This window comes from Rhinolophus sinicus, chromosome 3, assembly GCF_057876585.1.
Source record: "Rhinolophus sinicus isolate RSI-liver-muscle chromosome 3, RSI-T2T, whole genome shotgun sequence".
NCBI classification, from domain to species: domain Eukaryota; kingdom Metazoa; phylum Chordata; class Mammalia; order Chiroptera; family Rhinolophidae; genus Rhinolophus; species Rhinolophus sinicus.
The window spans coordinates 103,276,819-103,298,995 of NC_142503.1; the positions used below are offsets into that span (position 1 = coordinate 103,276,819).

At 49.4% G+C, this 22,177-nt stretch overlaps 2 protein-coding genes across 12 annotated transcripts in view; one reads left to right on the top strand and one right to left on the bottom strand.

Annotated features, from left to right (window-relative positions):
* HCN4 (hyperpolarization activated cyclic nucleotide gated potassium channel 4) overlaps positions 1–9,897 on the top strand; it is a 52,355-nt gene extending 42,458 nt beyond the window's left edge. Inside the window, exon 8 of the mRNA XM_019736043.3 lies at positions 7–9,897. Coding sequence (XP_019591602.2) covers positions 7–1,460 — 1,454 coding nt within the window. The 3' untranslated portion in view covers positions 1,461–9,897. The remainder of the gene's footprint in view (positions 1–6) is intronic.
* Positions 9,898–17,476: 7,579 nt separating this feature from the next.
* NEO1 (neogenin 1) overlaps positions 17,477–22,177 on the bottom strand; it is a 213,162-nt gene continuing 208,461 nt past the window's right edge. For all 11 annotated transcript variants that reach the window (XM_074328259.2, XM_074328253.2, XM_074328255.2 and 8 more), the window contains 2 exons: positions 20,797–20,933; positions 17,477–20,024 (listed from right to left, as the gene is read on the bottom strand). In XM_074328259.2, the coding sequence (XP_074184360.2) occupies positions 19,941–20,024; positions 20,797–20,933 (221 nt within the window). In that variant the 3' untranslated portion in view covers positions 17,477–19,940. The remainder of the gene's footprint in view (positions 20,025–20,796; positions 20,934–22,177) is intronic.

Sequence of the window (22,177 nt, forward strand, 5' to 3'; positions counted from 1 at the left end):
GCCCAGGCAAGAAGAACTCCATCCTCCTGCACAAAGTCCAGCACGACCTCAACTCAGGCGTCTTCAACTACCAGGAGAACGAGATCATCCAGCAGATTGTGCAGCACGACCGTGAGATGGCGCACTGTGCGCACCGTGTCCAGGCTGCCGCCTCGGCCACCCCGACCCCCACGCCCGTCATCTGGACCCCGCTGATCCAGGCGCCGCTGCAGGCCGCTGCCGCTACCACTTCGGTGGCCATAGCCCTCACTCACCACCCACGCCTGCCCGCTGCCATCTTCCGCCCTCCCCCGGGCCCTGGGCTCGGCAGCCTCGGGGCGGGGCAGACACCCCGGCACCTGAAGCGGCTGCAGTCCTTGATCCCTTCTGCACTGGGTTCCGCCTCACCCGCCAGCAGCCCGTCTCAGGTGGACACGCCGTCGTCTTCCTCCTTCCACATCCAGCAGCTGGCGGGATTCTCTGCCCCCGCCGGACTGAGCCCCCTCCTACCGTCATGCAGCTCCTCCCCACAGCCCGGGGTCTCTGGCTCCTCTCCTGCTCCCACACCGTCCACCAGCGCAGCTGGCGCCACCACAGCTGGTTTTGGCCACTTTCACAAGGCACTGGGCGGCTCCCTGTCCTCTTCCGACTCACCCCTGCTCACCCCACTGCAGCCGGGTGCCCGCTCCCCACAGGCTAACCAGCCGCCTCCCCCACTTCCGGGGGCCCGGGGAGGCCTGGGACTCCTGGAGCACTTCCTGCCACCCCCACCCTCGTCCAGGTCCCCATCTAGTCCTGGGCAGCTGGGCCAGCCTCCCGGGGAGTTGTCCCCAGGTCTGGCTGAGGGCCCATCAGCTACGCCAGAGACACCCCCAAGGCAGCCTGAGCGCCCGTCTGTGGCAGGGCCCTCTGGGGGGGCTTCTCCTATAGCCTTTACCCCCCGAGGAGGTCTCAGCCCCCCTGGCCACAGCCCAGGCCCCCCAAGAACTTTCCCGAGTGCCCCACCCCGGGCCTCTGGTTCCCATGGTTCCTTGCTCCTGCCACCGGTATCCAGCCCCCCGCCCCCCCAGGTTCCCCAGCACCGGGGCACACCACCCCTCACCCCAGGCCGCCTCACCCAGGACCTCAAGCTCATCTCAGCCTCTCAACCGACCCTACCCCAGGACGGGGCGCAGACTCTCCGCAGAGCCTCCCCTCACTCTTCTGGGGAGTCGGTGGCCGCCTTCCCGCTCTTCCCCAGAGCCGGGGGTGGCAGCGGGAGCAGCGGTGGCCTCGGCCCCCCTGGGAGGCCCTATGGTGCCAGCCCTGGCCAGCATGTCACTCTGCCTCGGAAGACATCCTCAGGTTCTTTGCCACCCCCTCTTTCTTTCATTGGGGCAAGAGCCACCTCTTCTGGGGGGCCCCCTCTTACTGCTGCTCCCCAGAGGGAACCTGGGGCCAGGTCTGAGCCAGTGCGCTCCAAACTGCCGTCCAATCTATGAGCTGGGGCCCCTCCCTCCCTCTTTTCTCCTTTCTTCCTTCAGGTTTAACTGTGATTAGGAGATATACCAATAACAACAATAATTATCATTAAAAAGAAAAACTCCAGAAAAACAAAAGGCAGCAGAAAATAACCAGGTATTCTTAGAGCTATAGATTTTTGGTCACTTGCTTTTATAAACTATTTTAATACTCAGCACTGGGGAGGGGGGAGGGGGGAGGAGAGCAGGCAAGGCCCAAATGCAAAAGCTGGAGGAAAGCGGGATTGCTGGGGCTTGTAGGGGTGGGGGTGACCCATGTTTGGGGTTTCTAGAGCAGACTTGTCATTGTATTCATTTTAGGGCACCAGCCACCACCAGCCCCTTAGCTGTGAACTTGGCACCCCATTCTGTTGGGCGTTACCTTGTTCCCCAGGGAAGGGGCTGCCTTTGGGTGTCTTCCTGGGGATGCTCAGTCACCTGAGTCCTTGGAACAAAACGGGGCCAGGGGCCTGAGAATCTTGCTCTTTCTTTTTTTTTTTTTACTGCAAATGTAGCAAGATATGTATATGTATATGTATGTAAGACTTGTATACGTATAGCTATGTATAGCTATGTAGTGCTCTGTGGAGCCATGTAGATAGCCATTCACCGGTGTGCACATGTCTGTGCAATCTAGTGTAACCCCATGTTGTCAGGACACCCAGGTCACCTTACATCTAGCAGCCTGCCTTGGCCGGAAGGCTGGGCACTGCAGGGTCTGGAGGAAATAATTCTTTCCAGTCCTCAGGGAAGAGGACCCCAGGACCTCCCAACAGGCCCACTCTCCCTATCTTTGGTCTCAGATCCAATCCCAGCCCAGCCTCTCACCACACGGAAGCAGAAGACTCTGGGCTGTGCCTCTCCTTTCCTGTAGGTCCTCAAGCATACCCTGTCACCTCTGTGGCCCTCAGTTCTTTTGTCTGTACAGTGGGAGGCGAAGGGAACTTTTAGTTATTATGTCTGCTCTGTGCCAAGCACTGGTTTAGCACTTTACACACATCAACTCCTTCAATTTCACAAAGACCGTGAGACAGGTACTTTGATTCTCCCCATTTCACAGATGAGGAAACTGAGTTTTGGATAACTTTTCCAGAATCACGTAATTAGGCATGGGAAAGCTGGGACAGATCTGAGATTCAAATTCATGTTTGCCTTAGGCTAAAGCCTAGATTCCTTCCATTAGAAAACTGTGTTGAGAGTCTGAGCTAGACTGTTCCCAAGCGTGGTGCAGAAGGTAGAGACCAGATTTTGGAGGCAATAAAAATCTGGAGGGTTCGAATCCCAGCCCTGCCACTTAGCTATGTGACCTCGGGCAAGTTATCTGACCTTCCTGAGTCTGTTACCTCATGTGTAAATTGGGAATAATTACGGTACCTTCTCACAAGGACCAGATGAGAAAAGTAGTGTATGTGAAATGCCCAGCCCAGCGCCTGGCACATGCCATAGTAGGTGCTCAATAAACCATATTCCTTCTGCCCCTCCATGCACCGCATGCCCAGCCCTTTGCTCCAGCAAGCTGTGGTGAGAGCCCAGGGAGCTTTGGCCGAGGCCTCCAGGACTTATGATCTCAGGACATGGGAGGTAGCTGGGCCTCCCGAAGGGCCTAAGAAAGGTCTTAGGTGTGTGGCCAAGGTAGGCTTGAGCCAGGCCGCGTGATGAGGGATGAGTTAGAGAAAGGGAAGGAGGAAAAGAAAGGAAGGAGGGAGACAGGGTGGAGTGGAATGCACAATGGGGAACCCAACGATGGTGGAGTCGGGCTTTGGGAGATCCCGAGGCCAGTGGTCAGAGGGAGGGCCTTGGATGACAGACGGGCTGAGGGGATCGGCCAGGTTCTGCAGGCAACTAGGAGCCAGAAGCAGGCCTGGCGTGGGGGTCACTGTGACGCAGCCCAGATGCCTCCTGAAGCACAATCGTCCCCAAGCAGACCCTACCGAACCAGGTCAGCGGTCTGCCTCCTGCCTGAATGGTAGCACAGGTTTGGCTACCAAGACCTGGCTAAGGAGGAGGGCTGGGCCCACGGTGTCCTTCCACAATGGTCCTCGCTCCAAGCCAGAATGTTGACAAAATCAGGTTTTGTCCTGAGCTGTTCTGGGATAGGGGACAGGCCAGTTTTTGCAGTGATGAGCCACAGGACGTGAGGCAATCATCCAGGAGAGAAGAGGCTGAAGGATCCTGGGGTGTGAGGGAGAGAGGAGGAGCCGCCTGGTCTCGGCCTCTACCCGGCAGACGAAGCCCCCTCAGGCCCAGGGAGCTCTCAGCTAGAACTGAAACAGAAGCTTCAACCTGCTTCTGCTCACACCCCTAAGGAGGCAGCAGGGCCCACTCGATCCAAACCCACAGTCTAGTCCTGGAAGCGTCAGAGAGGATGGAGAAGGGACAGGAGTGGGCGCAGGGTCCAGGGGCATGAGGAGTGAGGACACCCCCTTGCCATCAGGGCCTGGACACACACGCACGCACATTTTATAAAACCTCCAACCCAGCCCAGCCACTCTGTGGCGATGGGAAGCCAGGGCCGGTCAGTGGACCCTCCCATCCCCGATCCCTCACAAGCAATTTTCAAATCTTCCACTTTTAAAACAGAAAGCGGTACCTGCACCGTGTTGTATATTTTATTTAAATAAAAAAATTCCAGCAGATGCTGCCGCAGTCTAGGGGCCAGGGGTTGGGAGGGGTGGGGAGTTAACAGAAGGGTGGAGGCTCCGGAGCCAGGGTGTTGGGACAGGGACCTGAGGGCACGTGTGGACACCTGTACGCGCAAACCTGTACCCCTCAGAACTGGGGGTGGGGCAAATGTGCGAGGGAGTGGAAGAGGGCTGGCTGTGGATGCAGGTGTGCCCTGTTGTGGGGCTGGTGAGCGGCAGCAAGGAGGAGGGTGGCAGGGAGGGAGGGGGCGTCCTCTGTGGGCTAGTGGAGCTGCAACACCCTGACCCTGACCCTCCCACCTGGTGGCCAGGGCTCCTGAGTCCCTGGGACTCCCTGATGCTCCCTGAAGGAGAAGGAGGGTGGGCATGTGCATGTGAGCTCTAGCTGGATACTGAAGAGGGACATGTCATCTTAGCCTGATCAAATGGGCCCTCAGAAGCCAGAGGACGGCTGGGGGACAAGGTGACCAGACTGGGCGTTTTATGGCCGGGATGGAGGGTTGCCAAAGATGGGCCACAGCCTCTGGGCTTCTCTGTGGGTGGGGGATCCTGAGGGCCTGGCTGTTAGGAGGTATGGTGCCCACTCCTCACTGTGGTGGGGGGATGCGAGGCCTGGCCCCCAGATACCCTGCGAAGCCTTCAGGTAGCTGCCTCTGCCTCCCTTGGCTGCAGGGGTGTCCGCAGGCCCTGAGACCTCGCTGGGTAGGGGAGAGGCAGCAATCCGTGGCTGGAAAAGCGAAGTCCCCGGGGCTCCCGGCAGTGCCTGCCTGCCTGCCTGCCGGAGGGGAAAGTCCTCAGAAAGGGCAGGGAACCCGGTCCCCACCACTGATTGCTGAGTGGATGCTGTTTCCATGGTAACCAGCCTGGGAGTCCCGTTGTTAAGGAGGCAGCTCCGCAGGCTCAGTATCCCCATGACAACTGCCCCCTGCGGCCCAGGCAGCGGTGCTTGTTGGGGACCATGGGGAGGGCAGGGGCTGAGGGCAGGCCAGGCCTCTGGGGCTCTGGGGAGGCCCTTGCAGACAGACTGTGTGCTGAAGCTCAGGGTGGACGGGATTGCTGCGGGGGCCCAGCCACACCCATGGGCTGGGTCTGAGCCAGTGTGGAGGACTCTCCCCCCCACCCCTCACCCTGCCCACCTGCTGGATCCACTCCAGGTGTGTGTATGGGGCCACACTCCTGGGGAGAGGGGCAGGAGCAGCACCAGTCACTGTCATCTCTGTTCTCTGTTCCAAAGGACACTTCGGAAGTACCTACTGTGTGCTAGACTCTTTGTGTTTTCCTCTCTCCTTCCCTCATCACAACAATCATGATGGGGTAAGAATTTGCCTCAAGCCCAGTGAGCCAAAGGGCAGAGGCTCAGAGACGGTAAGGAACTCGCTCCAGAAAGCAAAGGAGCAGGAAGGCACACCCAGGCCCTGGACACAACCTTGTCCCTTCCCACTGGGGCCACGAAGGCTGGTGGCAGGAGCAGTTTGTCCTGGTACAGGCAAGACAGGCTGTGCTGTATGCAGAGAATTTAAAACCAAGGATGACAATGACGGAGGGTCAGTTGCTTTCTCTTATCTTTCACCATCACCACCTATCAGCAGGTCTGAACAAGTCCTGGTGAAATCACCCTCCCCCAGAGCGGACAGCGACCGCCCCAGGGCCGTGCAGCCCATGCTTCAGCCCCAACACACACCTGCTGTGTTTCCGGCTGTGCTCAGTGGGAAGGCCCCAGGGACCCTTCTTAGCGGGGCTAAACCAGGTCAGGATTTGTAAAAGAACATTTTAAAAGTTTAACGAAATCCCTCGCCTGACTCCATGTCTCTTCCCAGCTGCTGCTGCTCCTCTTCTCAGCCAAACTTCTGAGAGGTGTCTCCACTCCTGGCCCTCATGTCCTCTGCTCTGCGTCACTTGTTCCTCCCCTGCAGTCTGGCTCCTGCCTCCTCTCCACAACAGGGCTCTAGACAAGGTCGTCAGTAGCCCTTGTGGTGAAATCCAGGGGCCACCCCCGCAGTGCATGACTCCGCTGACCAGCCCCCCACCCCACCCCCACCTCTTCAGACCCTGCCTGTTCCTTGCTGCTCTGTTCAGCCTCAGCTTGAAGGGCTCTTCTTTCTTCTGCAGGTCGGTGCTCCTGGGCCCCTGGCCTTGGCCTCCAGCTCCCCACTGCACACACACTTCCTGGAAACACCTGTGCCCATGGCTTCCTGGCCTGGAGGGGATGCTCCCAGAGTTCCCCCTCAATTCAGGTCCCCCCATCCCTGAGCTGCAGCCGGGCACCTCCTGCCACCGCCACGCACTCTTATTCTTTGTGGAGTTTGCATCTTCCACAGCACTACAGAGCATGTCCTTCCAGCCCCCACCCCTGCTGGATCCACCCAGGCACGTGCGTAGGGCCTCCCTCCTCCCCTGGGCTTGGGGCAACACCAGCCATCCCCTTGCTGATTTTGCTACTTCAGTTTTCTTCCTTTTGAGGGTAGAATATTTCATACGTACGGAAGAAAATATAAATAAACCCTAATATAGACATAAATAAATACATAATTCTTCTTAACTTATGATGGGGTTATATCCCAATAAACACATCGTAAGTGTGAATATACCTTGAGTGGAAAATGCATTTAATCCACCTAACGCACCAACAAATAGCACAGCTTAGCCTCGCCTTCCTAAAGGGCTCCGAACACTTACATTAGCTGACGGTGCAGGCATAGCAACATACGGCAAATCGTAGCCAGGGAAAAGATGAAAACGCAGAACTCAAAATACGGTTTCTACTGAATACATACCACTTTCGCACCATCGTTAAGTTCAAAAATCCTAAGTCAAACTTGCAGACCGTCTGTACATAAATCAGGTATTAAAAATATGATTTAAAAAATCACTCAGTTTAAAAAATAGAACATAAGGAATACCTTTGAAGGCATTTGTGCCAGTCCCCAACTGTACCCCTTCCCTCTCTCCAAGGAAAACTGCTCATCTGAACTTTAATTCTATCATCGCCTTACTTCTGATAGTTTACAACCGAAATGTCGCTACACACGTTAGTGTGTTCGGCGGTGCAGGAAGGTGGGAGTGTGGGGCTGGGAGTAGTTAGCTTTGTGGGGAGGAGGGTTTTATCAGTAATATTGTCCGGAATTGCTGATGCATGGTGATACTAGAAAGCAGACTGAGTTTCAGTCCATTTTGTTATTGTTTAAATTTCTTTACAAATAAGGCACCTTTTCATGGCCTGCACCTGAGGTGGCCATACCCCTAAACTTTTATCCACTGCTGCATATATTTGTACAAGTGTGAACTTTCTGTAAGTAGTATAATGCTGTACATTTCCTTTAGTAATCTGCTATTCTTTTGTTTAATATTGCAATTCTGAGACCCTGTCGATGCGTGGAGCATGGCGGTCTCACTTCCACAGCTGCATAGCATTCCAGTGTAGGACGATGCCACCGTCCACATGTGTAGCCTGGAGATAGATAATGCTTTGGTCAGTTTCAGTTCTCGCTGTTACTACAATGCTCTTGTTTGTGGCTCCTGAGAAAGATGTGTAAAAGGATTTCTAGATGCTGCATCTAGGAGTGGAATAACTGTCATAGGATGAATTCATCTTCACTTTACAAGATAGTGCCAAGCTGTTTTAAGCAGTCCTACAGTGTACACTCCAACCAGCGGGATGAGAGTCACTCGTGGTCCTCATTCTGCTAATAATTGGAATCACCAGGTTTTATTATTTTCCCCAGTTGAGTGATATCTAATTGTGTTTTAATGTGCAAATCCTTAATTACTAGTAAGGTTGAATATTTTCTTGTGTATTCGTCATTTATGCTTCCTCTTTAGAGAAATTTTTTTCATGTAATTTACCTGATTTCCTCTTGTCTTTTTATTGATTCACAGCAGTTTTACACACACACACACACACACACACACACACACACACGTGTTGCAAATGTCTTCTTCCCGTTTATGGCTTGTATTTGCACTTTTATTTTCGTGTTTCTTGCTGAACAGAAGTTTTACATTTTAATGAGGTCAAGTTTAGCAATACTTAAAATGTCTAGTACTTCTTTAGTGCCTTTTTTGCTGGTTTAATAAACCTATCTTACTCTGATGTTCTAAAGATATTCTTCTATATTAATTTCTAAAAATGTGAAGTGTTTTTCGTATTTAAGTCCTTGACCTGACCTTGACTTTGGGTTTGGTGTTGGTATAGTTCAGCTGCATATGGCTAACCTGCTAATTTACAGCACCACTTATATGTCATCTCTGGGTCTTTGTTGAGGGTCTCTGTTCAGTCTATTAGCTTGTCTATCCTTGCTCACACAGCACACTGAGTTTCTACAGCTTTATAAAGTACGTTGCTATGTAGCAGAGCAAGTCCTCCCGCCCACTTCTTCTCAAGGAAAGTCTTGGCTATTCCAGAGCCTTTGTGTTACCATATACACTGTACAGTCAGCTTGCTAAGATGCATGAAGAATTCGATGGACTTTTGACTTGAAATGACACAAACATTATTATTAAAATTTGTATTCCTATGGATGAAAAGGGTATAACTCTCTCCCATCTGGGTCTTCTTTAATGTCTTTTGTATTAGCCAGGGTAATTAGCACTAGCTGCCCAACAGAAAAAGCCCACATTTTCAATGGCTTAATGCAGTGAAGCTTGATTCCAGCTCAGGTAAAGCCCCTGCAGGCCAGGCAGCCACTCTCCGTACTGATATCAGCTTGGACCCCTGGTCTCCAAGATCACTGAGGGAGAGGAGCCTGGGAGACATGATAATTATGAACGACTTCTCTCTAGTGGTGACACATTTCACTTCCTCTCATGTACTGTATTGTCACTGGGCCACAATGTAACTGCAAAGGAGGCTGCAATGTGTCGATGTGTCGGAGAGAACGTGGAGTATTTGCTGGGCATTAACCATCTCTGCCAACTCTTTTGCATAGCTTTATGGTTTTCTTCATGGAGGTTTGTACATTTTGTTAGATTTATTTCCAATATAACAAAATGCACCTACTTTCAGTGTACAGTTCAATGAATTTTGACAAAGGTACACAGCCCTGTAACCACCTCTGCAATTAAGCAATAGAATATTTTCATCGCGCCTCCAAATACTCTCATGTCCCTCTGAAGTCAATCCCCTCCTCCTGCCCCTGACTCCTGGCAATCTGCTTTTCGTCACTGACATTTTGCCGTTTCTAGAATTTTGTGTAAATAGAATCATACAGAATGTGATCTCTTATGTCTGATTTCTTTCATTTAGTCTAAAGCTTTTAAGATCTGTCTGTGTCGTTCTGTGTATCCTTGTATGGATATGCCACAGTTTGCTGATTGGTCCACCCACTGATGAACAGTTGGGCTGTTTCCAGCTTTGCTGTTAAGAATAAAGCTCCTATGAACATTCGTGTTCAAGTTGTCACGTGGGCGTGGGTTTCCACTTACCTGAGTCCTCTCCAGGAGGGACCCTGTTGGGTCATCTGATAAGTACATGCTTAACTTTATAAGAAATGGCCAGATAATTTTCCAAGGCTGGAATATTGTTTTGCATCCCCACCAGCATCGTCTGAGCGTTCCAGTCACTGCACATACTTGTAACTCTAGATAGTGTCTGTCTTGTGTTTACCCTTCAAGAGGGTGTATAATGTTAACTCTGGTTTAATTTGCATTTCCATATTAACTAAAGATGCTGAGCATATTTTCGGGTGTTTCTTTGCTGAGGTGACTGTTCAAATCTTTACCCATTTGTTTTTATTGAGTAATTTGTTTTCTTATTATTAAATTACAAGTACTATATTCAGGATACGAGTTCTTTATAAGACATGTGTTGCAAATATTTCCTGCCAGTTTATGACTTGCCTTTTCATTTTCTTAACAAGGTGTTTCAAAAGATAAACACTTTTGATTTTGATGATGTCCAACTTATCAAATTTTTCTCTTATGATTCGTGCCTTTTGACAAGGGAATTAAAGTGGTACAATAGAAAATATTTAGTTAACACAAAAGAAGGTAGTAACAGTAATAGAAGAACAACAAAAAAGGAAAACATATAGAAAACAAATACCAAAGTGCCAGATGTAAATCCTACCTTATCAGAAATTACATAAAATGTAACTAGATTAAACCATCAAATTAAAAGGCAGAAGTTGGCAGGATGAATTTTAAAAACTATATAAATAAAATAAATATAAAATATAAATAAATAATGTAATTTAAAGTATATATCAAAACTATAAAGTTTTAATACATAAATATAGAATATATAATTAAATATACTATAAATACATTAATATTATTTATTAATATATTAATTTATAAAATAATATAGCACTATTTGTTGATATATTCTTTAATATAGTAAATATATCTTATATATAGTATATATAAAATCCAACTATATCCTGTGTATGAGAGACGTACTTCATATTCAAAGACACAAATAAGTAGAAAGGATGTCAAAGGATACATCATACAAATATTAGCCAAAAGAAAGCTGAAAATATCAGACAAAGTAGACTTTAAGACAAAATTGTTACTTGAAGACAAAAGAGTATTTTAAAATGATAAATGGTTAATCTACCAAGAAGATTTAACAATTATAAACTTATATACACCTAACAACAGAGCCCCCAAATTTTTGAAGCAAACCTGATATAATGGAAAGGAGAAATAGACAATTCAACAATAATAGTTATAGACTTCACTATTTCATTTTAATAATGGACAGAACAACTGGATTGAGAATCAGCAAGGAAATATAAAATTTGAACAACATTAACTAGATCTAACACACATCAAGAACACTCAACATAAGAACAGCAAAATACATATTCTTTTCAAGTCCACATGGAACATTCTCCAGGATAGACTATGTGTTAGGCCACAAAACAAGTCTCAGTAAACTTAAAAGGATTGAAATTATACAAAATATGTTCTCTGACCACCATATAATAAAATTAGAAATCAATAACAGTAAGAAATTTGGAAAATTCACAAATGTATGGAAATTAAACAACACACTTCTAAAGAACAAATGGGTCAATGGAGAATCACAAGAAATATTAGAAAGTAAAGAGAGATGAATGGAAACAAAAACACAACACACCAGAATTTATGGGTGCTTCAAATGCAGTGCTCAGAGGGAAATTTATAACAATATGTTCCTATATTTTAAAAAGATCTGAAATCAGTAAAGTAAACATTCACCTTAAGAAACTAGGAAAAGAAGAGCAAGTAAACACAGCTAGCAGAAAGAAAGAAATAATAAAGATTAAAGCAGAGGTAAATGAAAGAGAAACAATTCAGATAATCAGCAAAACCAAAAGTTGTTCTTTGAAAAGATCAACAAAATCGAAAAATTTTGACAATTTGACAATTGACCGTGTTGGAAACAGACTATAAGGCAATTGAGCTCATTTCCAAAAGTGATGTAATGGGAATGTATGCACCCTCCTTCCCCAATGCACACTTATGTATGAAGTGGATGCACACAGTATTACAGTGATGTCGAAACTCTTAGCCAAGAGAGTATTTCCCCCCCCGGTAATTATAATTATGGGATAGAATTACCATTTTGAAGCTTCCCAAGTTACAATTTTTTTGATTTCTGTGAACAAACTTGAAATTGCAGTTTCTTTAGACAGTCAATAACTTTAACAATGATATGAGTGTTTCATGGAAAGTTGTCATATGCAAATGTTCCAATTTTTCCCCATTTGGGGAATCAAATTAACTGTTAATTCTATATCATAGAAAATAAACTTTCTACTTGCACTGAAAACAAACAAATAAAACAAAACTAGACTGCTAAAAAGCAAAGGGGGTAGAGAGAGAGAGAGAAAGAGAGAGAGAGAGAGAGAGGAGACTCAACATACTAAGATCGGGAATAAAAAGGGGATATTACTTCCAATCTTTAAAAAATAGAAAGGAATATAAGGGAATATTATGAACAACAATATGCCAACAAATTAGATAACATAGATAAAATGGACAAATTCTTAGAAAAGCACAAATTGCCAAAACTGATTCAAGAAGAAACAGAGAATCTGAGTAGACCTACAACAAGCAGAGAGGCTAAATTAGTAATAAAACTTCCATAAAGAAAAGCCCAGGACCAGATAGTCTCACTGGTGAATTCCACCAAATGTTCAAGGAACAATAACACCAATCTTTCACAAACTCTTCTAAAAGATAGACGAGGAAGAAACACTTTCCTTACTGTATGAGGCCAATACTGCACCAATACCAAAACTAGATTAAAAAAAAAAAAGAAAATTACAGACTAGTATCCCTTATGAATACAGACACAATAAGCTTCAACAAATTCTCAAGGGAGATGGGGATTTTCACTGTTTTTAAAGCACAGCAGTGCCCGTCAGGCTTCCCTTCGGTTTCTTTCCGGACAGGTTGGCTTCTCCTGGGCATGCTCCCATGAGAGTTTCCCTTCCGCGTTCTGGCTGTGTACAATGTTGGGCATGGCTCCCTGCATCCGGGGGCGGTCTCCTCACCCACCTTCCAGGTTTCCCGTAGTAGGATTTCCAACCAGGGAAGTGCCAGCTTCCCTTTTTGTTTACCACTTGGATTCAGTTTTCTGGTCCTCTGTCAGGGAATTCCCTTGCTTTCTTTTGATCAAATCATTTAAAAGTATTTCTGTTGTAATTTAGCCAGATCTGAAATTTCCCTGCTTTTCAGATCTAGTGCAAGCGATGCTGGAGGAAACCCATTTCCTTTCTCGGGTGAATGCCCACCATTCTCAGTGTCACTCACTCTGTGACCCCGGACTCTGCAGTCAGCGTTGGAAGCTCCTTCCTGACTTTGCCAGGTCACTGTCAGGTCTCAGCACTTTTCATGCTGGATGGGCATTTCTGTCTGTCAAGGGTCTATCCTCTTCTAGACTGAACACACCAACGGAGGCGGTCTTACTCATTGGGCATCCCCAGTGCCTGGCACACAGTAGGCCCTCAGGAATATTTGTGAAACTACGAATGATTCCCAGCTCCTTTTCTGACTGTCCCCAAATATTCCTTCTCTCACGTCACCTGCCCACACCAAGATCTCTTTGCTTTCAGTTCCAGCCAGTTTCCCTTCTGTGTGTTCGTCTAGAACATTTATCAGGTGGTTTTCCGCCATTTCCTAGGCAACACTGTCTATGGGAGGCTGATCCATCATTTTGCCTTCAAGAATGGATCCCAGCTCTTCCTGCCTCTTTCAGAAAGCTGCCCAGAATTCTCTGTGAGACCTGGGTTTTAAGTTTATGAAAGGAACCCACCTTGTTCTTACCTCTCTAGGCCTGACTCCCATGTGCGGCACCCGGACAACCGAATCCAGCTTGACGGCCCAGAATCACACTTGCCAGCTCCGTGCCTCCTCAGTTTCTCTGCAGCGGCCTGCTGGGGCCCCAGTGCTTAAGCCAGTGACAGGAGGCAGAGCAGTCTTAGGGGCCCCAGGCTCAGTGCCACGCAGGATGGTTCTCTTCACGGTGACATGTAGATGGTCATGTGACGCAGGCAGCTTCCCAGTTCTGCAGTGGCCCCCCTGCCTCCAGATAGATAGCCTTGTATTAATTCCTAGATGCAGCTCAGCCTCACCTCCTCTGCAAAACCTGTCTAAGTTTTTGCTCCTAGGAAGAATTCGGACTTTGTCAAATTCCCCCAGCACTGGGCCATGGTGACTTCAAATCCGTCTTCCTCAGCAGGCAAGTTCATTAGTGAACACCTACTGTGTGCTACGCAGTGGGATGGGGAATTCAAAACCAAGCAGGATTGTTTTCCCTCAGGAGTTCGCATGTATTGGAAGAGACAGAGATATGAACACGAACAACCAGGGAACTGGATGGTTAGACGGGGTCTTCAAAGACGAGTAGAAATTTAGCAGGCAGACAACCCGTAGGTGGAGTAGGAGGTGGGAGAAGATGGAGGCAAAGGGAATAGTGCAGCGGTCAGATACCACACCCAGGCACATTGCTCTCTATTGCTAGGGCCAAATTCGGGCAAAAGGGCAGACTAAGTGGCAAATAAAATCAAAGAGGCAGACGGCTGGGACTCCATTCTGCAGGGCAGGTGATGGGGCAGCTATGCCACGATGCTAAGCAGGAGAGAGCTCAGACTGGAGTTCCAAAAGTCCTCTCCATTGTTGTGTGAGGCTGAGCTGGTGGGGTCCGTGAGGAGCTGGCCCAACATACGACAAAGAGGAGCCACTTTGGGGGACATTTGAGAGATAGAGCTGTAGGATTTACTGTGCCCCGTGCTGTGGTGTTGAAGGAAGAGTTTGGAATGGCTCCTCGGTTGCTCTTTTGGGAGACCAGGTGCAGAGAAGATAGACCCATTAATGAAGGGCAGGCATCCAGCATACACACCTCGGACAGGGTGACGAAGCTTTACTCCAGGACGCTGAGTTGGAGGGTGTGCATATGCAAACTGATTGCAACCCAGACACCCACTGAGGTAAGTCTGCCTCTTAAAATCTGGGTAAGGTCTTAAGCATCCGAATTTGATTGGAATTCACATTTCTTGACCTGTGAAAGGTCTCATTCCCCTCCCCTCTGCCCCCGGGATTTCTGTGGCTGCTCAGGTTTGGATTCTTTCGGTCACTTCTGGCTGAGTGAACCAGTTTCATTCATGGTCACCCTCACCTCGCCAGACTCGTGGTCTGTCCATCAACATGCTGGTCCAGACGCACCCTTCTTTCCTGGGGAGACGCTAGCCACTCATGCAAGTCTTTGCACATGGCAGGTGCTATATGAGATGTGGGGGGTCGGAGGGGGTCACATCAGACAAGTGCAAAGAGCAAACAGCATTCAAATACCTCATTTAAAAAGCCCTTCAGGGCACCTCAAGGGCAGGCCATTTCCCACTGGGGGCTGCCTTCCCACTTAGCCCCATACCCTCAACCTTCTTGTTGATTGTACCTGCTGCCAGAGCTACGTTCCCACCCCCAAATTACTTCAGGAAGTTACAAATTCTTCTCTCTGTTGCAGCAACAGATCCCTCTAACCCTGTCTGAGCTCAGCTCTAGGCCTATCAAGTTCCTAGTTGAGTCAAAGAACATCATTAGGTGAACATCATTCACTCTGCTTAGAGGGTAATCGTAGTTTTAAGTATCATTTCTCAACATGACATGCTATTAAAAATTATGAAAAATATTACTTTCCTTCAATTACTGCCTCCCACCGCTTCCCCCAGCCCGCAGATGAACTTCCTCCTTTGGTAGCTGGAAACTCCAGGTGAAGGGTAGAGGCCCCTTTGCCTATGTGAGTAGGGCTGGCTCCCTGCTTCTTCCCCACCCCCAGCCCATGTCCCTTCCCTATCAATCTGATGGCTGTTGTCCAGTCTCTCCTGCTGAGACCACGCCCCTGGCAGGAAGGTGGCTGAAACTGGGAGGGGCTGATGGATGGACTGGGGAAAGAGGTCATTTCTTCTTCACAGAGAGCCTTGTTCACGTTCGTCCTAGAACAATCTGGAGGATATTCTTGCCCATCCTCCCCGAGTTCCCAGCACCCAGTTGGCCACTGTGGCACCAGCATCATTTCCTATGACTGCCAGGCAGACCGGTCTTTATCTTTCAAGTTCATCCCAAGACACCAAAGGGCTGCTGGATTGGGAGGGTCCGGGTACCAGTAATAGAGGCCTCCAAGGGAGGGCAGGGGTGGTGTGTGGGGAGCCTTCCAGCCCCAGGCCCTGAGTCCTCCTGACTGTCCGTTCCACCACCCAGGAGACAACCTTTGCTGTTGTCGGAAACGGCCCTTGGCATTAGGCATTCAGATGAGTGAGAACTTACGCCCCCATCGCATTCACAGTCCCCTGCAGACTCAAACATAAATCACTCAAATGTGCCAAGGGCGCCATCTAGATGCAGAGGAGGGCGCACTGCCGGGGACTCTGGCGGTCAGAACAGGAGCACAAGTGGAGAGTGCTCCACGTGCAAAGGCTGAAAAGTGTTCCACACGCAGCTGTCCGTGGCCAGGATTCTGGACGCACGAGGCAACGTGAGTCTGGACCCGGGGGCTGCGGCAGACAAGCCAGGCTTTAGCACTGGGAGATCCGACTCCACCCTGAGGCCAATGGGACTCCGCTAATGAGAATGGAATTTGGGTTTCCTTAAGTCCTCTCGGCAGCAGAGCAGATAGTCCTGGGGCCGGAGGAGCAGTTTGTGGGGACGCTGGTCGCCCTCCTGCCTTCCCTTTCTTGCAATTTCATGGGGGGCAGGCTGTCCTGAGCCCCTGACCCTCACACACCATGAGAAATCTGTCATGGACTGAAAATTTGTGTCTCTCCCATTTTTTTTCAGTTTATTGGGGTGACAATGGTTAGTCAAGTTACACAGGTTTCAGGTGTACAATTCTGTAATACATCATCTATATGTCACATTGTGTGTTCACCACCCAGAGACGTCCTAGACCACATATTCCATCACCATATATTTGATCCCCTTTACCCTCATCTACAAGCCCCCAACCCTCTGGTAACCCCTATTGCCTGTGTCTATGAGTTTTTGTTTCTTTGTCTTGTTCCTTTGTTTTCAGTTTTATATCCCACATATCAGTGAAGTCATATGGTTCTTGACTTTTTCTGACTTATTTCACTTAGCATAATAATCTAAAGATCCATCCCCGAGTTTGTATGTTGAAACCTAACCCCCAATGTGATGGTGTATGAAGGTGGGGCCTCTGGGAGGTGATGAGGTGCTGAGGGTGGAGCCCCCTTGAACAGGATTAGTGCCCTTATGGAAGAGACCCCAGGGCGCTCTCTCCTCCGCCATGTGAGGGCACAGCAAGAAGACAGCTGTGAACCTGTCCATCAGGAAGCAGCCCTCCCCAGATAGCAGATCTGCTGACACCTTGGGCTTGGACTTCCCAGCCTCCAGAACTGTGAGAAATAAATGTTTGCTGTTGAAGCCCACCGTCGGTGACATTTTTGTTTAGCAGCCCAAGGTAAGGCACAGTGATGTGGTCAGGTGAGGCGCCTAGGAAGGGCGGGGCTCCTGTAACACCTGCTCCAGGCGTCACACACCTTGCAGAGGCAGAGGTGGGTGCTGTCCGCGTGCCAACAGAGTGAGCTGCTGCCGCAGCACGGACATGGCCTACACGCCACTCAGGAGAGGTGGCACCCTTCTGCCGGGCTCACCTGGCTTCTCCTGACAGGTGTCACCTTGGATTCCTCAGGCTGCTCAGCTCCTGCAGCACAGCAGTGGGGAGGGGACAGGACAGGGCTCACCCTTGGGCCTCCGCTCACAGCCTCCCGGCTCACTGGCCACGCCTCCCCGGTGACCCTCAGGACTCCCACCTTTACAGCTGAGGGCAACGGGGAGGTCAGTGTGAGGCTGGGAAATGGGGGACCCCAACATCCTGTTCTCAAGGAAAAATAACTCTTGGACCACACAGCGTTTGATTGGATTAAAAAAGTGTATTGGATTTCCAATACTAAATAAAAACATGAAATTGTTTTTTAAAAAGCCATAGAGTTTACAGCATCAACTACAGAGAAGGCCAAACAAGTGTGTACAGCGGCTCGTCCCCGCAGCCCCCCAGCCCTCCCACAGGCAGCCAGGCAGCAGACACGTCTGTTCCAAATCCTCCCGGAGGAAGCTGCTGGGCAACCGCTCAACTAGGACAAGACACACGATGGTTTCATTTCAAAAATCACAGGAAATGTTAAGAAAATGTATTGAACTGTGAAAAGGTGCAATACAGAATAGCTTTCCTTTTTCTTAAATTTAAAAAATCCCCAACTCTGAGCAGGTACTTTATTTAAAAATAGGCCCCCCACCCGCCCCAGTTCTGTGGCAGTGCCCAGGTACCAAGGCCCTGAGGTAACAGGAGTGTCAGGGAGCGTGGGAGCGAACGCCCTGGGTACTGAGCAGGATTCTTTGGGCAAAAGGTAAGACAGCTCTGGGGAGTCGGGCCCTGCAGGTGTCCGGGGGCTCCGACCGCTCTTTTCAGGATCAGTGTTAAGTGCACTGGCTTCCAGAACCCGCCTGACCAGCCGGCACGGCAGCAGCTCCAGCATCGCACTTTTCCTTGCCCCCAAAACAATAAATACAAAGAGTTCATCGTCCAGAAAAGCAAATGTGTGAGAAGACCTGAAAAGGGGAAATAACCAATGGACAAAGGCAAGTGGGGTGCCTGTGGGGCCGTGCTCAGGCCAGGCGGGTGGGAGCCCAGCGGTGGGGTCAGCAGCTGACCTCTGTCGGCTACGGAACCAAAGCCTGAAGGGTCTTCTGCACTGCCTGCCATGCTCTCTTCTGGGAGATTGCTGGGGAGTAGGGGAAGATGCCTGAGGGTCTGTCTTGTATTTTTTTCATAATATATCCTTAATAGTAAAAAAGAACCCACCTCAGCTCCACATCTTTTGAAGAAAAAGAAGAACTATTTGCAAAGGCCAAGGCTTGTGTGTGAGGCCAGGCCATTGAGTGTGCCCCAGACACCTCCTGCCGCCCCGTTCTAACCAGGGCTTAGCTGAGCTGCGGGGATGGGAAGGGGCAGCTGCTTCCTGTCCCTCTGCACTGTCCCTGTGCCCTGCTACTTAGAGAACAACGTTCAGAAAGAAGCGGGAGCCTCCTGGGTACTGCAGCCCTGCCTGCCTTGCTCTTGCTAATGCTTCTCCTAAGGGCCCTGAAACATGGACGTGGACGTGAGAGCGGGACTGGCTGAGGCGAGGAACCAGAGAGAAGCAAGGAGTCATAAGTGGAAACAAAGTTCCTTCCCTAACGCCCACCTTCCCCAAAGGGAACACGAGAACAGCAGGAAAGGGTCTCCATCCTTTTCTCTGATGTGCCGGGAGCGGGTCAGGCTGGTGCCCTGTTCCCCATCACTCCTGCGGGCGGACACACAGGATCTGACTGCTTGGCACAGACGTTCTCATCACGATCTGACCAGGACGTCGGGGCAGCGACATCCTCGGACCCACCTATTGCACAAAGGACTTTTTAAACTAGATCCAAATGAAACTCCAGTTGCAACTTAGTGACAATAGAGATGGACATGCCAGGAAAGGACAATAAAGTAGATGCTTCCATTCTCTGCAGGCTTCTGGAAGAAAGTACAATGACTGAAACATTCACAGGACCTCAGCAGCCCCTCCATTTCCTATTCCCAACCCCCCCAGCCCACCCCCACCCCAATACTGAAACTGCACAGAAGCAACAAACAAGTCTTTTCAATGTTACATATCATTCAAATAGATCTGTAATCTCACAGTGATGAGAGGAGAAAGTCAGGCCTTTAATAATTATAATAAAAAAATAATAAAAAAGCTTACGAACAGCAATGCAACATTTCCTCCCCTCTCAAAGTGATGGGTTAACAGCTGGTAGATGCAATGACTCAGAATTAAAAAATAAAAACAAAAACAAAAAACAAGCCAAGCCCTGGACAACCCTTCCTGTCGATGACTTTCCACACATGATTCAAACAAGCAGTCGACTGCCAACCACTTGTGGAGAACACCTTGGACTTCCTTGGTTTTGACAGTGTTTTTCCTGTGAAGGTGAAGTAAAATAGGACACAAATAAAGTTGTACGTGAATGCCGCCATAGCACGGACACGGCCTGACCCCAAGGGGAAATGCAGGTGCTCTTCTTGCCTCTTCCCTGGACACGACATTTTGGCCCATGGTGCCCAGTCCTGCAGGGTCTCAGTGGGCAAAGGGAAGCTGCCTGGACCCGGGATTCGTCCGGGCCGAGCAGGAGAGGCAGGTGGCCGTGCCTGGAGCCAGCCCCATGCGGGGCATGGCTGCTCCGCGTGTTCACTGCGTGTTCTCAAGTGCTGTCCTCTCGTCCTCTGTACAATTCCTTGTTTTCAAGGCTCAGTCCCAGACTCAGGTCTGGAGTCCCGTCCTGCTGAAGGTCGTCATGCTGTCGTGATGGCATTTAGGTCCTTCATTAGTCCTTCCAGGTGGGCCATCTCTTTGGTCAGCTCATCTGGTTCATAGCTCTACAGAAAAGAGCACACCGTCAGTGGGAGGGACCCAAGGGGCCGTCCGGAAGGAGAGTCAGTGGTCAAACTGCCCCGAGGCCGGACTACCAAAGCTGCGGCCGGCCCAGAACAGTCAGACGCGCAGGAGGTGCCAAGGGCACTCAGCTCCAAGCCAGCAACCACGCATTTCCTTGCACTGTGAAGTGCCCTCCCCCCACACATTCTGCCCAGGTGACAATGACCTTACAGGGCCAGAGGCTCTGCTGCGCAGCCTGCCTAGGTCTCTGTCAGTCAGTGGCTTGGATGCCCCCTGATCTCGGGGCCCCAAGCTTGCCTCTCCCGAGTCCTGTATCTGGGAATGAAGAGGCAGACCGTATTTGTTGGACTGTGAGAAGAGGTCAAGGAGAAACCCCGTTAATGTTTGGTTTGAGAGCAACCAGTCAAGCACCTTCCCCTCCAGCATCCTGCTCAGAAAAGTCCTGAAGTGGGACTGAGGGGCGAAAGAGCACGTGCGTGGTTCAAAGCAAGAAGAGAGGACCAGAGAGGGGACAGAACTCAAAGGAAGGTGGTGGTGGGGGTGGGGGTGGGAGCAGTCGCTGGGCTGATGAGACAAGCGAATCCAAGATCCAGCAGAGCGAGTGCGAGACCAAGCCTCCAGCACAGCCCCGGCTCAGTGGGGCGCTCGGGGCACGTGTGCCCACTAGGGGAGTCTGCTTCCCACCTGTGGGCCAGCACAGAGTGCCGCTGCCATCAGCTCAGCCGTCCTGCTGGGCCCACCCTGGGAACTTACACTCTCAGAGTCTTCCAGCATCCTTGTGGTCTCCTGCACCTCAGGCGCGCTGGGAACCACCACTGGCATCGGAGGCCGGCTCCTTCCTAAAGTCCCGATGGAGGCCGTCTTCACTGAGTGAATGTGATGGTTCAGAGCTGAGGGGAAAGGGCGCCTTCAGGTGGGTGGTCGGGCCCGCCCCCCAGACCTCACGCAGGGACCTAAGGTCTAACCACTGTCTCAGCTCCTGCGCTGAGAAGGAGCAAGATGGAAGGAGGGAGACAGTGGGGCATCCCAGAGGCCAGAGGAATATTCCATTTGGCTTTAGAAAACTACTCTCCTAGTCTGGTAGGTCTCCAAAGGTTCTGATCCATGGACCCCGTGGCAGAATATCGGGAGGTCACAATGCTTTTCATAGTAACACTAAGACTGTTTTTTGCGTTTACACTGACAGTACAAAGGCAACAACGGGTGAAACGGCGGGCGCCTTAGCGCACAGTAAGGCAGCGGCACCAAACTCTAACATGATTCACTGACACACACTTGCAGTTTAAAAACAGTCGGTTCAAGATCATCCTTAATGAAATAGTAAGAATTACTTAGTAAATCTTGACCTTGATTGCATGTCTTTTAAAATGTCCAGTGTGACAAAATGGAAAGCATGAGAATGGAAGTGTGTGTGAAGTCCTGCTGTACGAACAGCTAAGGGCTGATGGCCTCACTTCCAGGCTCTGTGAGCCGGGGCTGTGAGCTGGGCTGCACATTCATCGCGGGCACCAATTAGGTCAAAGACAGATGACTAACCAGGTATGTGCACTTGAGCGTTTTCTAGAAAGTGAATGAAGTCAGCCAGTCACTTCAAGGAAAACAATGGACAGTGTTTATTGTCAATGATAGAAATTAAGTTTCAACTGAAAATTAGAATTCTGAAAACCTTCTATCTGCCACCATGAGTTTGAGAGCTTCCCAATACTTACAGACTTTGGTGATATTAAAGAATGTATTTTCAGATATTGTGTAATGAAACATATCAAGATTTAGGAGATCTGTATAACTCAGTGAACCAATATTTTCCAAATGACTCCTGTGTGACGTTGAGTATCACGTACTCAAAGTAAAAGACAGATGGATTTTAATGGAACAGTATGAATAGTTCATGGATATGGTTTCTGATTCCACATTACAAACAAACCTATAAGAAACTACAACTTGCTAGTTTCGTTGTAGTACCAAAAATAGACTATCCGGTTATCTGAAAAAGTTATAAAAATACTCTTCCCTTTTCTAAGTACGTATCTGTGAAGCCAGATTTTCTTCTTATACTTCAACCAAAACGACATATTACAACAGCCTACATGCAGAGGCAGGTGTGAGAATGCAGCTGTCTCCTATTAAAGCCAGA